Source organism: Passer domesticus, chromosome W (assembly GCF_036417665.1).
Source record: "Passer domesticus isolate bPasDom1 chromosome W, bPasDom1.hap1, whole genome shotgun sequence".
Taxonomy (NCBI): Eukaryota; Metazoa; Chordata; class Aves; order Passeriformes; family Passeridae; genus Passer; species Passer domesticus.
In genome coordinates, this window is record NC_087511.1 from 41,669,451 (window position 1) to 41,685,758 (window position 16,308).

The 16,308-nt window shown below is 47.7% G+C and overlaps 1 protein-coding gene and 1 long non-coding RNA gene across 3 annotated transcripts in view; one reads left to right on the plus strand and one right to left on the minus strand.

Moving 5' to 3' along the window:
• LOC135289027 (CBP80/20-dependent translation initiation factor-like) overlaps window positions 1–12,690 on the plus strand; it is a 32,422-nt gene extending 19,732 nt beyond the window's left edge. Inside the window, exons 3-4 of one of the 2 annotated variants that reach the window (XM_064402413.1) lie at window positions 8,445–8,498; window positions 10,273–12,690. In XM_064402413.1, coding sequence (XP_064258483.1) covers window positions 8,445–8,498; window positions 10,273–10,488 — 270 coding nt within the window. In that variant the 3' untranslated portion in view covers window positions 10,489–12,690. Of the gene's footprint in view, window positions 1–1,620; window positions 7,001–8,444; window positions 8,499–10,272 lie in introns of those variants that run through there. The other variant, XM_064402412.1, reaches the window with a different exon arrangement.
• A 177-nt stretch (window positions 12,691–12,867) lies between these two features.
• LOC135289030 (uncharacterized) lies at window positions 12,868–16,068 on the minus strand. Its single transcript, XR_010351823.1, has 3 exons — window positions 15,539–16,068; window positions 13,277–13,385; window positions 12,868–13,154 (listed from the first exon to the last, which is right to left on the minus strand). It is a non-coding gene; the product is annotated as an uncharacterized LOC135289030 (long non-coding RNA).
• Window positions 16,069–16,308: the final 240 nt, after the last annotated feature.

Below are 16,308 nucleotides of genomic sequence, written 5' to 3' on the forward strand. Positions count from 1 at the left end.
AGTACCTCCCCCAGGGCAGGGAGTTTCACAATGGAATGATGTAATCCTGTGAGTCATAGGATATTCTGGGGAGTCTTTGATGGGCATTGCAGCTGGCTGCTGAGCCATTATGGCCCATTAGCAGAGAAGGTGCCTTCAGGATGGGTGTAACTGTGTTGGTGCTCCCCTGGAGGGAGTTATCACTGCTGGGCCATTTGTGAAGATGAAGAAACACTACCCCATCTGGCAGGGTTTGCCTCATCCAGATTGTAGCCTGAGGGATTGGGTGTGCCCTGGGCAGCTACTGTGAACAACCAATCATTAACAACTTATCAGAAATTATGTAGATGTCTGTAGAATACAGTTTGGTTGCACCCATATTGGCACCCTTTTCCCTGTAACTACGATAACCCTGAGTCTGAACCACTAGGTGAGCATCTTCCTTCACCATCCCATGCCATGCCCAACAACATTTCAGGTCTCTATTGAAAGTTGCTTGTGCTTAAAAGCTCATGTTTATAACACAAAGTTAATGGACAGCAGAGTAGGATTGGAGCCACTACACTTAAGACACCATAGTTTTGTTGGCATTCATTGCACTTGCACCACTATATAATCTGTCTAGAGGGAGCCATGTTACAGTGTATTGGATGTAATGATTTGCCATCAGGTAATTTTGTGGCTGTTATAAGTGGCCCCACAGGGATGGAAAGGTTCGGGGGGGGGGGGGGGGGTTGGCGCTGCCTCTTGGGCAGAGCTCTTCCCTTCCAAACAACAAATGTTCTCTGATGGTTGCATTTAGCCACTGTGTATGTGAAACTAGTGTGTTTTCTCATTGCCTGTTGTGGAATTTAAAAAAAGGAATGTAACCTAATGTATTGTGTCTGACAGAGGTAAAGTTTACAGTGCTGTGCTTTGCACTGGTAGCTGGATGAATGTTGATAACCAGTGTTTTGGCTACTGCTGAGCAACGCTGTCCCTCTGACAATCTTTCTCCCATCAAAGGGGATGGGAGTGGGCAAGATCCTGGGAGGGGACACAACCAGACCAGCTGACCCAAATTAGCCAAAGGGATATTACAAACCATATGACGTTAGCTCAGATATATAAGCTAAGGGAGAGAGGAGGAAGGGGAAGCATTCATGAGTTTTCAGTGTTTGCCTTCTGGAGGAACTGTTATGCATGCTGAAGTAGAGACTGACTTTTCTTCCTCTTTAGCTCTTGCATGCACAGATCTCCGCTTCTTTCTTTCTTTTACTGTAATAAAACTGCCTTATCTTACCCTGCTGGTTGTTCTCCATCTTATTCTCTTCCCTGTCCCAGTGGGAAAGTGTCCTGGGTTGACTATATGATGCTTTTATCCCCAATCGTCTTGTTCTGTTTATACTGAATAATAAGTTTTACACCTTTAAGACTCTCTTCCAGACAGTGAGGAGGGGAGGGAAGAAGCGCGCAGTTTGTTTTCAGACTGCTCTCACTCCTCCACATTCCTGCTCCTGGACTGTGTTGTCTGCGGATGGACAGACAGCCGGACAGAGCTCCTTTTTTCCCTTTTTCTTGCTTTTAGTTAGTTTTAGCTAGCTGAGGCAAAGAAGTTCTCTGCATTGTGATTTTTTTCCTTTTTTCTTGGACCTGTTCAAGCCTGCTCTGGACTGAACACCCAGAAGAGCACCGGCAGCTCCACCTGTGGCCCCCTGGCCGGGCCTGGGCCGCGGCGTTTCCAGCACCAGAGAGACTGATCAGAGACTGAGTGAGCCGAGCTGCAACCCGGGGAGGGGACTGTTCTGAGTTTGCTTTCTTTGGAGCAGTGAGAAGTTTTATTGTTAATATTGTTTGGCTTCTATTGTTTAATAAACAGGTTTCTTTCCACTTTTCTCCAAGGAGATATTTTCTCCCGAACCGGTTGGAGGGGGGAGGGGCAATTGAATCTGCTTTTGTAGAGAAGCCCCTTTGGGGGTTATCTCCCAAACTTGCCCTAAACCAGGACAAATACAGTTAGTGGCGCCCAACGTGGGGCTTGAGAAAGTGGAAAAAAACCCTTTATTGATTGCAGATTGGTTGTGCTTGCTGTGCAGTAGGTTAAAGTACCCAGTAGCCATGTTATTTGAATTTGTAATGTCTCTTGGGGAGGCTTTTATGTGGCTCTGGTCTCTAGACCTTTTTGAGGTTTCAATACCTTTCTGGTCACTAGGATTATTGTCCCTATCACGTAGTTTTTGCGGTAAAGGGGCACGGATTGGATTAGCTATTGTGCTGGCCTTGGTGATAATGATTTATAGGGCGTTTACAAAGATACTGGCGTCTGTTTACGATATGTATGGTTTATGGTTTTTTCGTCCTACCCTGCATCCCAGTTCTAGCAGTGTTTTGGGAATTTATTAGTAATTACACCCAGCTAGTTAGAGGAGGAGCAGGGAATGAGGCTTTCCAGCCTTTCCTTTCCTTCTTCTCCTTTGAATCTGTTATGTCACTTTTGGAGAATGTTCAGTTTCCCCTGAATGTTAAAGACACCATCTTTCTGGTATTTAATCTCGTAAGCTTCCTCTATATGGTCTGCAGCTTCTCTAGAATGAGGGCCGAGATGTCTAGAAGAGCTGATGAGACCCCTGACCCAGAAGTAGACCCACGTGTGGAGAATCCTGAGTGGGGTGGAAAATGGGAAAATATGGGCCAAATCCTGAAAGAATTCTCTGACCCTATAGTCTGGGACTTTCCCCATGAACAAATTCAGAACCCAGCTGAGGTGGGGAAATATCTGAAAGAGAAATATCATGATGACCCTAAGGAGAAAAGGATCATTGCAGTGAGCTGGGCCCTGGCATATGCTTATCGCACACTGCTAGATACTGTAGGGCAGCAGACAGAGGAAGGGGGGCAGGGAGATACATCATCAGCTATCCCAGTCGCTCAGGTTGCAGCCAACACCCCAGGCTCAAAGCCAGCAGCTAAACCACATAGTGAGCCTAAGCCAGCAGTTAAACCAGACAATAAGCCTCAACCAATGGCTGTTGCTACTAGCACTAGAAGTGGGAAGTGCACAGACAAGACCGATCGACCAGTGGATGATGATGATGATGATGCAGGAGAAGGACCCTCAACATTTCCTGACATAAAATCAGGAGTCAAGGCAACTGGCACAAGATCAGAAGCCAATATTGAGTCCTTCTCCCTGAAGGACCTGCGTGGCCTAAGGAAGGATTACACCCGACGATCTGATGAATCCATAATTAGCTGGTTAGTCCGTCTTTGGGATGCTGCAGGCGAGGCTACAATTCTGGACGGCACAGAAGCGAGGCATTTGGGATCCCTGTCACATGATCCTGTCATCGACCAAGGCATGATGAGGGGGGCTAACCCTCACAGCCTCTGGGCACGGGTCTTGGACAGTGTAGCACAAAGATACCTGTGTGCCGATGATCTCTACATGCAGCAAACACAGTGGAAAACCATAGAACAAGGGATTCAACGCTTGAGGGAAATGGCAGTGGCAGAGATTATATTCTCAGATGACATAACAACTAGGAACCCAGACTTGGTACCATGCACATCTGTGATGTGGCGAAAACTGGTACGACTTGGGCCACATGAATATGCATCTGCTCTAGCTATTATGAAGCGGGATGACACAGATGAGACCGTGCTTGACATGGCAAGGAAGCTCCGAGCTTATGCAGATGCTGTACATGGCCCAACACATGCCAGAATCGCAGCGGTGGAAACACGTCTGCAGAGATTAGAAGATAAGATAGAGGAGAATCATAAGAAGCTCAGAGAGGAGATTAAAGAAAACCTTCTCCAAATCTCGGCAGTACAGATCAGAGGTTCTGGTACCCAACGCAGACGTTCCCCAGATGGAGAGAGAAGGTACACCCCACGAGCTGAGCTGTGGTTCTTCCTGCGTGATTGTGGAGAAAACATGAGGCTATGGGATGGAAAATCCACCGCTGCTCTGGCCCGAAGGGTGCGTGAATTGAAGGAAGACAGGGCTCAGAGAGGAAGTTCCACCACAAGGAAAGCAGCTCCAGTTGCCTGTAGCCGAACTGCCAGGTATGATGATGATGATGACATGTCTAATCCCCTTGAAGGAACCTCTAAGACATATGCCCAAGGAAAGAAGGATAACCAGGCTTAGAGGGGCCCTGCCTCTAGCCAGGTAGAGGCTAGGGAAAATCGTGTTTTCTGGACGGTGTGGATTCGTTGGCCTGGCACATCGGAACCACAAGAGTATAAAGCTTTGGTCGACACTGGTGCACAGTGTACCATAATTCCATCAAGACATGTGGGGACAGAATCCGTTTCTATCGCTGGTGTGACAGGGGGATCACAAGACTTCACTTTGGTGGAAGCTGATGTGGGCTTGACTGGGAATGAGTGGAAGAAACATCCTATTGTGACTGGCCCAGAGGCCCCATGTATCCTGGGCATAGATTATCTGCGAAGTGGGTATTTCAAAGACCCAAAAGGACTGAGGTGGGCATTTGGGATAGCAGCTGTAGTGACAGAGGGCGTCCAGCAATTGAATACCTTGCCTGGACTGTCTGAGAATCCATCTACAGTAGGGCTTCTGAAGGGAGAAGAGCAACAGGTACCAATTGCCACTTCCACAGTGCATCGTCGACAGTATAGAACCACTCGAGATGCTGTGATTCCCATCCATAAGATGATCCGAGAGCTAGAGAGCCAAGGGGTGGTCAGCAAGACCCACTCACCCTTCAACAGCCCCATCTGGCCTGTGCGTAAATCTGAAGGAGAATGGAGACTGACGGTGGACTACCGTGCATTGAATGAAGTGACTCCACCACTGAGCGCTGCTGTGCCAGACATATTAGAGCTCCAGTATGAGCTTGAGTCCAAGGCAGCGAAGTGGTATGCCACTATCGATATTGCCAATGCATTTTTCTCCATTCCGCTGGCAGCAGAATGCAGGCCTCAGTTTGCCTTCACCTGGAGAGGTGTGCAGTACACTTGGAACCGACTGCCCCAGGGGTGGAAGCACAGTCCTACCATCTGCCATGGACTGATCCAGAGTACACTAGAAAAGGGTGAAGCTCCAGAACATCTACAATATATTGATGACATCATTGTATGGGGGAAGACAGCAGCAGAAGTGTTTGAGAAAGGAGAGAAAATTATCCAGATTCTCCTGAAAGCCGGCTTTGCCATCAAGAAGAGCAAAGTCAAGGGACCTGCTCAAGAGATCCAGTTTCTGGGAGTGAAGTGGCAAGACGGACGGCGTCAGATTCCCACTGATGTCATCAACAAGATAACAGCAATGTCTCCACCATCCAACAAGAAGGAAACACAAGCTTTCCTGGGTGCCATAGGTTTTTGGAGAATGCATATTCCTGAGTACAGCCAGATCGTGAGCCCTCTCTATCTAGTCACCCGTAAGAAGAACACTTTCCACTGGGGCCCTGAACAGCAACAAGCCTTCGTCCAGATTAAGCAGGAGATCGCTCATGCGGTAGCCCTTGGCCCAGTCAGGACAGGACCAGATGTGAAGAATGTGCTCTATTCTGCAGCCGGGAACCATGGTTTGTCCTGGAGCCTGTGGCAGAAGGTGCCTGGGGAGACTCGAGGCCGACCACTGGGATTTTGGAGTCGAAGCTACAGAGGGTCTGAAGCCAACTATACTCCAACAGAGAAGGAAATTTTAGCAGCCTATGAAGGAGTCCAAGCTGCCTCAGAGGTAATAGGCACCGAAGCACAACTCCTCCTGGCACCCCGACTACCAGTACTGGGGTGAATGTTCAAAGCAAAGATTCCCTCTACCCACCATGCCACCAGTGCTACATGGAGTAAGTGGATTGCTCTCATAACACAGCGCGCCCGTATTGGAAAGCTGAATCGCCCTGGGATTCTGGAAATAATTACAAACTGGCCAGAAGGTGAAAACTTCAGTCTCACTGATGAAGAGGAACAAGAAGTGACACGTGCTGAAGAAGCTCCTCCATATAACCAACTGCCAGCGGAAGAAACACAATATGCTCTTTTTACTGATGGTTCCTGTCGCATGGTAGGAATGAATCGGAAGTGGAAAGCAGCTGTATGGAGCCCCACACGACAGGTTGCAGAGGCCACTGAAGGAGAAGGTGGATCAAGCCAATTTGCCGAACTCAAAGCTGTTCAACTGGCCTTGGACATTGCTGAAAGAGAGAGGTGGCCAAAGCTCTACCTCTATACTGATTCATGGATGGTAGCCAATGCTCTGTGGGGATGGCTGGAGAGGTGGAAAGAGGCTAATTGGCAGCGTAGAGGAAAACCAGTTTGGGCTGTTGAAGAGTGGAAAGACATCGCTACCAGGGTAGGGAGGCTACCTGTGAAGGTCCGCCATGTAGATGCCCATGTGCCCAAGAGTAGAGCCAATGAGGAGCACCAAAACAATGAGCAGGTAGACCAGGCTGCAAAGATAGGGGTGTCCAAGATAGACCTAGATTGGGAGCACAAGGGAGAGTTATTCCTAGCTCGATGGGCCCATGATGCCTCAGGCCATCAGGGTAGAGATGCCACCTATAAGTGGGCACGAGACCGAGGGGTGGATTTAACCATGGACAGTATTTCTCAGGTTATCCACGACTGTGAGACGTGTGCTGCCATCAAACAGGCCAAGAGGGTGAAGCCCCTATGGTATGGTGGGCGGTGGTCCAAGTACAAGTATGGGGAGGCCTGGCAGATTGACTACATCACACTGCCCCAGACACGCCAAGGCAAGCACTACGTGCTCACAATGGTAGAAGCCACCACAGGGTGGTTGGAGACCTATCCTGTGCCTCATGCTACTGCCCGTAACACCATCCTGGGCCTTGAAAAGCAAGTCCTGTGGAGACATGGTACCCCGGAGAGGATTGAGTCAGACAACGGGACTCATTTCAAGAACAGCCTTATCAGCACCTGGGCCAGAGAACATGGCATTGAGTGGGTGTACCATATCCCCTACCATGCACCAGCTGCGGGAAAAGTAGAAAGGTACAATGGGCTGCTAAAAACCACCTTAAAAGCCTTAGGTGGGGGATCTTTCAAAAATTGGGAGCAGCATCTGGCAAAGGCCACCTGGTTAGTTAATAGCCGAGGCTCTACTAACCAAGTGGGCCCTGCCCAATCAGAGCCTTTGCATAGAGTAGATGGAGACAAAGTCCCAGTGGTACATGTCAGGGGTTTGTTAGGGAAGACAGTTTGGATCAATCCTGCCTCGAGTACAGACAAACCCATTCGCGGGGTTGTTTTTGCTCAGGGACCAGGTTGCACATGGTGGATAATGCAAAAAGATGGAAGAACATGATGTGTACCTCAGGGAGATCTGATTGTTGGGTGAGAACCATGTATAAATATCACTGTTTGCTGAATGTTGCCACCATTGTCTGTGTATAGCTGTATATTAGATGTATAATGTATGTGTTTGTAGAGTTAGAATATATATATTAGTTTTAGTAGTAAGGTGACGATATGGGGATAAGGGGTGGAATGTCCTGGGTTGACTATATGATGCTTTTATCCCCAATCGTCTTGTTCTGTTTATACTGAATAATAAGTTTTACACCTTTAAGACTCTCTTCCAGACAGTGAGGAGGGGAGGGAAGAAGCGCGCAGTTTGTTTTCAGACTGCTCTCACTCCTCCACATTCCTGCTCCTGGACTGTGTTGTCTGCGGATGGACAGACAGCCGGACAGAGCTCCTTTTTTCCCTTTTTCTTGCTTTTAGTTAGTTTTAGCTAGCTGAGGCAAAGAAGTTCTCTGCATTGTGATTTTTTTCCTTTTTTCTTGGACCTGTTCAAGCCTGCTCTGGACTGAACACCCAGAAGAGCACCGGCAGCTCCACCTGTGGCCCCCTGGCCGGGCCTGGGCCGCGGCGTTTCCAGCACCAGAGAGACTGATCAGAGACTGAGTGAGCCGAGCTGCAACCCGGGGAGGGGACTGTTCTGAGTTTGCTTTCTTTGGAGCAGTGAGAAGTTTTATTGTTAATATTGTTTGGCTTCTATTGTTTAATAAACAGGTTTCTTTCCACTTTTCTCCAAGGAGATATTTTCTCCCGAACCGGTTGGAGGGGGGAGGGGCAATTGAATCTGCTTTTGTAGAGAAGCCCCTTTGGGGGTTATCTCCCAAACTTGCCCTAAACCAGGACAGAAAGGGAGTGATAGAGCGACTGATTGGGCACCTGGTACCCAGCCAAGGTCAACCCACTACACCTAAATAATTTGATTTTGAAAGCTGTTAATCTAAAGTCTACATTCTGTCCTGCTTGCTTGCTCTCAGCAGTGGGTAGGCTGGTGATACCCTTTACCCTGCATTTTGTCACTGTTTATCTTAATTTTTTGTGTTGATTATATCTTTCCTTCCCCCTTTTCTGATTTTATGTCCTTTCCTCTTGGAACTGGCAAAAGTCAAGCTGGATGAAGAGATGAAAGGAAGGTTGTAAGAGAGGAAGAGGAGGTCATGCATTTTTCACCACTTCTCTCTTCTGTTTTGCAGTTGTTGCAATCTCAGGATGTGAAGGAAGATGCTGTGCTTTGCTGCTCCATGGAGGTAGGGAAGCACCTGCACCACCTGCCCCAGTCCTCATTGCTTTGCTGCTTCTGTCCTTGGCCACAGACATGTCAAGCAGCTATTAGAAGTTTCCAAACCCAAACAGCTGTGTTGCCCCTTTGCATTATGGAATCACCAAATTGTTTGGATTGGAAGGGACCTTTAAAGAGCATCTAATCCAACCCCCTACCATGGGCAGGGACATCTTCAAATATATCAGGTTGCTCAGAGTTCTGTCCAACCTGACCTTGAAACCTGAACCTGTTTCTAGGAATAGCTCATCCACAGCTTCTCTGGGCAACCTGTGCCAGTGCCTCACCACCTTCACAGGGAATAATTTTTTCCCAATATCTAATCTAAACCCGCCCTCTGTCAGCTTGAAGCCATTGCCCCTTGTCCTATCCCTCCATGCCCTTGTCCAAAATCCCTCTCCAGCTCTCCTGTAGCCCCTTTATATAATGGAAGGTGCTTTAAGGTCTCCCTGATGCCTTCTCTTCTCCAGGCTGAACAACCTCAACTCTCTCAGCCTGTCCTCTTAGGAGAGGTGCTCCAGCCCTCTGACCACTTTTGTGGCATCCTCTGGACCTTGTTTAACAAGTCCATGTCTTTCCTGTCCTGAGGACCTCAGAGCTGGATGCAGTACTCCAGTGGGGGTCTCCTGAGAGCAGAGTAGATAAAAGACACTACTGTGAGATAAGAGATGGCCCTTGAGATTCTATCACTGGACTTGTGATGCATGCACATGGATGCAAAAGGTTTGGTAGCCAGAGTCCCATCACAAAATTATATCATCCTGGTTCCTTCGAATCTCACCCTGCACTTATTTTTTAAGCACAAAAACACCTGTACTGGGGAAAAAACTGCCCCATGGGTCACACGGACAGGTTTGTTTGGCTCAGCAGCAGATTTTCAGGGAAATGCTGGTATAAATATAGAAGAGTTCCATTAGTATATTTTTTTGGAATTGATTTGCCTGTGAGGATGGATGCTTTCCTTGCAGAGCGCGATTGAAATTATAGCCCAAATGGTTGAAATTCAGCAAAGTGACAAGCAACTGAGGAGAAGGGTTTGAATTTTTAAGGTGAGGACTTTGAGGAGCTCTGCATTCAAGACCCACTAATCTTCCATGATGGTGGACTCACTGCTGTCCAGTCCCAGCTTGGACCTTCTCTGTGGAACCACCTAAGGCTTATGTTGCTCCATGGAGGCTCTCCAAGGAGTAATTGTTTAAGAAAAACCCCTTGGCTGTCTTCAGTGAAGCAGCATGACAGGTATAAATGCAGATCTTGTCAGGGCAGGATTTGTTATGCATACAGGATGGTTCTGCTTATTACGATTAATGACTGGGAGTTACTCTGAGCTGTGAATCAGCAAGTAAATGAAGGGCCAGGTAGAAGGCAAGAATAACACATCACAGCCTGCAGTTTGTTCTGACAATAGCATGATTTTTGGGTAGGATTTTTTTTTTTCCCAAAAGCAATCTTCCTTTTATATCAGCAGTAGCTGGACGATTTGTTCCTCTAGCAGCCCAGCACAGATGCTTTTCAAAACCTTGCCCTTCATGCTCTTGGAGCTTGCTGCCATGTGGTTTTGGTTTTCAAAAGTCACGATGCCTTTAACCTTGCCTGGTGGCTCTGCCACACCAAGCAGGGAAGAATTGGAGGGATGGAGCATGTTTGTAAAAGCCAGTGGAGTGTCTGAATATTATAGAATGTCTCCGTTTGGGACACACAAGGATCAATAAGCCATGGTTGACCCCTTCTTCTCCTAACAGCTGCAGAGCAGTGGCCGGCTACTGGAGGAACAGCTGCCCGAGATGATGACAGAACTGTTGGCAATAGCACGTGACAAGATGCTGTGTCCCTCTGAGTCCATGCTGACACGGTCCCTGCTGCTGGAGGTCATTGAGCTGCATGCCAACAACTGGAACCCCCTGATGCCCACCATCACTCAGTACTACAACAAGACCATCCAAAAACTGACAGCCTGAGGGGCAGGACAAGGTGGGGTGGGAAGGAACAGGAAGAAGACATGCACCTTGATGGGATCTGGCAAAAGCTTTTCTGATTTAAATTCCCCAGAAGACCAACCCCCACCATGCTTGAGAATACATTCATGGGGTGGGGATGGAGAAGTATGTTTCTTTTTCAGCCATGTCGGATTTCTTTTTTTGAACTCATTGCTCAAGAAGCAGCAACGTGCCCACCAGGTTATTGTTTGACTTTCAAAAGAAGACAGAGAATTTGGAAAAGAAAAAACCCAAACAACTAATTCAAGTGGGGGCTATTATTATTTTTATGCTGTTCTCCTGCCTTGCCCTGGCCAACTGGCAGGAAACAGCAGGCAGCAGATATCTTGGGAGCACAAAGCTAGATACACACTATACCAGACGCTCATAAGTGATGGCTTTTGTCCAGAGGGTCTTGTGCTAGGTTCCCATCCTGTCTTTGACTTTCTGTGTGCCCCTCCACTTACTTGCCACCCCTTCGAAAGTGGATTGGAGAGCGGGATGACTTTCTTATTTGCACTGGGTTTGTTTTTTTTCTTTATTATTTGTGATTTCTTCTTATTTTATTGTATCACTGAATGAACAACTGCAAGCAGCTCAGAGATGAGGAAAGCAATGCCTTCCCAAAAGCTTACTAATGGTTTATGTGAGGATGCTGAAGCAGGACTATTTTAAAGGAGCCCAAATGCCACTGCAGAAGTAACATAGCCATCATCAGCTTGCCAGTAATCTTCTTGATAGATTGAGAATCATGTCCTCTGAGCTGGGAGCTCTAAGAAACGGAATTCTGTGGCCCTTGCTTTTCAAGTCACCATTATCCCTCAGCCACTATAACCCTTTTTTTAATGTAATTTTTTTTTCTATTGAAGGAGTGCTTTATTGTAGCTACTGTCATAGTTATACATTTAAATCCAGGCCTGTTACAGTCAAGCCAAATAACATACAGGGCAAGGGAGAAATGAAGGTTCATGTTCTTCTTTGGTGACTGGTAAAGAGAAGACAAGCGATGCATGGAAAAAAAAGGAAGAAAAAAGGAGATAAATAGAAAAAGCCAAAAATAGAGGTTTTGAGCCTGGCTTCTAACTAGCTGAATTTGCTGTCCAGTGTTTCTAGGTGTGCAATATACAAGAGCAACTCTGTCCCGTGGTTGGTGTAAGTGGCACCACATCATTGAGGGATGGGTGGCATATTCCAGGGGGAGAGTTTGCCCAGGGGTCCCCAGGTTGCTCCAGGATACCTGGGTTGCTCTGTCATAGAGCATCCCAAGGGAAAAGGAGGCTGCTGGGAGGTGAAAGCAAGATGCTTGCTGGACGAGGAAATGCCCAGAGGGTAAGGAAGCTGGTATGCAGAAACACCATGCTGTTGCATCCCTCCCCGAATGATGAAGATGACTTGGTGATCCCCTTATTTGTCATCTACTGACACTGCTTATTAAAACACAGAATCACAGAATTAACTAGGTTGAAAAAGATCTCCAAGGTCATCAAGTCCAACCTATGACCTAACACTACCTTGTCAACTAGACCATGGTGCTAAGTGCCACATCCAGTCTTTTCTTAAACACCTCCAGGGACAGTGACTCCACCACCTCCCTGGGCAGCCCATTCTAACACCCAATCACCCCTTCTGTGAAGAACTTCTTCCTAATGTCCAACTTAAACCTCCCATGGTGCAGCTTGGGTCATGATGCTGTGGTTCAGTATTTGAATTTTCATCTGGTTGTCTGTGATTGTGGTTTTTATTCTGCATGTGGAGCATCAGTAGGAACAAACAGGAGCTTCAGCTTTTCTGTCTACTCAGAAAGCAGCAAAATGATTGCTGGGTGCACTGGACTTGTCTGGAAAATTTATTTTCTGTTTTGTGGATTCAAGCCCAGGAGCTTTGCATGGTGATGGCACCCTGTGTTGGGTCAGCTTCATTAGTAGCAATGGTGCTTGATAGAATTATGAGCAGCTGAACTTGATTAAGATGGTTGCAGTGGGTTGGTTCTGGCTGGATGCCAGGCACCCACCAAGCTACTCTCTCACTCCCCTCCATAGCTGGGCAGGAAAGAGAAAATATAATGACGGGTTCATGAGCTAAGGACAGGGAGAGATCACTCATCAAATACTGTCACGGGTAACAACAGGCTCAAATTAGAGATATTAATTGAATTTATTCCAAACAAAATCAGAGCAGTATAATGATAAGTAAAATAAACCCTTAAAACCACCTTCCCTTTACCCCTCTCTCCTTCCCAGCTCTACCTCCTACCCAAGCAGTGCAAGGAGACAGGGAATGGAGGTTATGGTCAGTTCATCACCCATTGTTTCTCTCTCTGCTCAGGGAAAGGAATTGTTCCCCTGCTCCAGGCATGGGGTCCCTCCCATGAGACACAGTTCTCGGTGAACTTCTCCAACGTGAGTCCATGTCACAAGCAACAGATCTCTGAGAACTGCTGCAATGTGAGTCCATCCCACTGGCAATAGTCCTTCTCAAAGTGCTGCCACGTGGGTCACCCTTCCACAGGGTGCAGTCCTTCAAGGACAGGATGCTCCAGTGTGGACCCCTCTCTCCACGGGTCTCCCACAGGCTCACAACCTCCTCTCAGGCATCCCTATGCTCTGGCATGGGCCTCCTTCATGGGCTGCAGGTGGATGTTTGCATCCCTGTGGATGGACATCCATGGGCTGCAGGAGGACAGCTGCTTTACCATGGTCTTCACCACAGGCTGCAGAGGAATCTCAGATCCAGTGCCTGGATCACCTCCTCCCACTCCTTCTCCACTGACCTTGGTGTCTGCAGAGCTGTTCTTCTCATATATTCTCATCCCACTCTTCTCTGGTCGCAATTACAACTGCACAATAACTTTCTTCTTCTTCTTTTTCCCCTTCTTCTTCCTAAATATGTTATCACAGAGGCATTACCACCATTTCTAATAGGCGCAGCCTTGACCAGTGGCACATCTGTATTTGAAGCAGCTACAGATTGGCTCTGCTGGACATGGAGGAAACTTCTAGCAGCTTCTCACAGAAGCCACCTCCGTGCCCCCCCCCCCCCCCCCCCCCCGCTACCAAAAACCAGGCTGTGATGATAAACCAACACACACTCCTACTACCAAAGTTTGTTTGACCATGCAAACCCAACACAGTGGTAAAGCCCATCAGTAATATAAGGCTTAGGGTTGTCTCCGTTGCTCTTGGTTTTTCCCACTCCCTGATTTCTCAGGAAGCAGAGGAAAAGGGGCTTTAACATCCATTGCAGAGCACTCAGGCACAGCATCTGTCCTCTGGGAGAAGACTTGGAAACCAATTTTGTCTTGATTTTTTTCTTTAAAGAACAGAGAAGTCCTCTAATCCACGACCTCTCTGGACAGCCTGTTCCAGTGCTCTGCCACCCTTAATGCTAAAATATTCTTCCCCATGCTGAGGTGCAACTTCTTGTGTTTTAGTTTATGGCCCTTGCTCCTCATCTTGTTGCTGAGCACCACTGAATGGACTGGCACCATCCTCTTGGAACCCACATTTGAGATATTTATATGCATTGATGGCATCCCATCTCAGTCTTGTCTTCTCTAGACCAAACAAAAATAATTGTGGGGGGACAATAAAAAGAGTTTTTTAAAATATGTTAATGGCAATAGGCAGTGTAGAAATAACCTCAGCCCTTTCCAGGATGAGGATGGGCATCTCACAAACAGGGACATGGACAAGGCTGAGGTGTTTAACACATTCTTTGCCTCTGTCTTCAACCTGTATGATGGACCAAGGGGGTCTCAGTGACCTGAGCTGGAGGTCCATGACTGTGAGAATGATCAACTCCCAGTCAAACCTGAACTTGTGCAGGATCTACTGCTCCAGCTTGATCCCTACAAACCTATGGGCCTGATGGGATTCAGCCAAGAATTCTCAGAGAGATGGCTGATGCCATTGCAAAACCTCTCTTGACGATTTTTGAGCATTCTTAGGAATCTGGAGAGGTCAGAGCTGTCTTGAAGCTGGTGAACATTGTCCCGATTTTCAAGAAGGGCAACAAGGACCCTGGAAATTACAGGCCTGTCTGTTTCACATCAGTGCCCAGTAAAATCATAAAAAATATTATTCTGGGACGTGTTGACAAACACCTGGAGGACAATGTAGTCACTGGTCACAGCCAGGAGGGCTTGAGGGGAAAGTCCTGCTTGTCGAACCTGATTTCCTTCAACAACAGGGTAACCCACCCAGTTGATCTAAGAAAGCCAGTGGATGCAATCTTTTCTGATTTCAGCAAAGCTTTTGATACTGTCTCTCACAGGATCCTTCTGGACAAAATGTCCAGCACACAGCTGGATAACCATGTTATGCAATGGGTGAGAAACTGGCTCACAGGTCAGGCACAAAGAATTATAGTGAATGGGGTGACATCAGTGTCTTGGTTTGAGAGACAGGTGTCTGCTAAAGAAGGCAGAAGCCTCCCTTGGAATGGAAAATATGACCCCCTTCCCTCCGAATTATTAAAATTTTTTAAGTAAGGGGCTTTGAAGCAAAGATATAGGAAAACGAATAACAGTTCTTTACTAGTATATATAGCGAGGCAAACAAAAACAATGGTAGCGACAACAAACAGAACCTGAAATCCAGTAACAACCTTCTCGACCTCAGGCACTTTCCCCTTTGGTGTAGTTATGGTCACAGCTGGCAGGGGCGCTGGTGGCTCCCAGCTGGGTAGGGCAAGTGCGATGATTCCCCCGCGGCTGCAGGGGGCGCTCCGGTGAAAGTTTGGGGACCAAGCAGTAATGTCGGGCATAGCCGGCAGGCCGGGATGGAGAAGGAGCTTCTTTTACGAACCTCCAGGGACAACCAATCCTAGTGCCCCATCTCCATCTGGACAGCAAAAGGATCTCTAGCAGGAAACCTCCAGAGAAGCAAGCTGAAAGTGCAAGACCTCCCGGCAGGCAGAGGGTGAAAAGCTACAGTGTAGCACAAACCCGGAGCAATGGCGGAGGTAGGGTGAGGGTTGGGCAGTAGCAGTCTGGCTCCCAAATGCAATAAAAGGCCCCTCGAGCTTTTCTCACCGGCGCTGGATGGTCCTTCGGACCCCGGCTGGCGGAAAACGAGGGCGGTCCTGGGTCTTGGCGGGGCACGCACTGGCTCTGGGCTTCCCAACAACAGAGCAGCAAAAGAAGTTCAGCCGGCAAGCTCAGTCACAGTGCTGAAGCAAAAAAAAAAAAAACAAAAAACAAAAAAACAAAAAACAAAAACAAAACAAAAAAAAACCAAAACAAAACAAAACAAACAAAAAAAAAAACAAAAAAAAAACAAAAACCCACAGAAACAGCAAGATCCCTGGTCAGAGATACCGGCCGCGTGTGTCCTGTGGAACCGCCCTCCGAAAGAGCAGAGACTGCTGCTCGCCCCGCCCCCAACTCCCCGGAGCCAGGGAGGATGGGGGGTGGGGCGGGGACAGCTGCCACCCCTGGGCACAAAACAAAACAGATCAAAGACCCCAAAAACAGGATGGGATAATAAACTATCCCCAAGAGAATCAGGCTGGTCACTGGTCACAAGTGGGGTTTCTTAACCCCAGTTCTCTTCAACATCTTCATTACTGACTTGGACACAGGACTCAAATGAATACTAAGTTCGACAGACACACTAAATTGGGAGGAGATTGGGAGGAGGTGTCGACTCCCTCAAGAGCAAAGAGAGCCTGCAGAGAAACCTGGATAAATTAGAGAGATGAGCAATCAACAACCGTATGAAGTTCAACAAGGGCAAGTGCTGGATTCTGCACCTGGGGTGGGGCAACCCTGGATGTACTGATAGACTGAGGAACAAGAGGCTG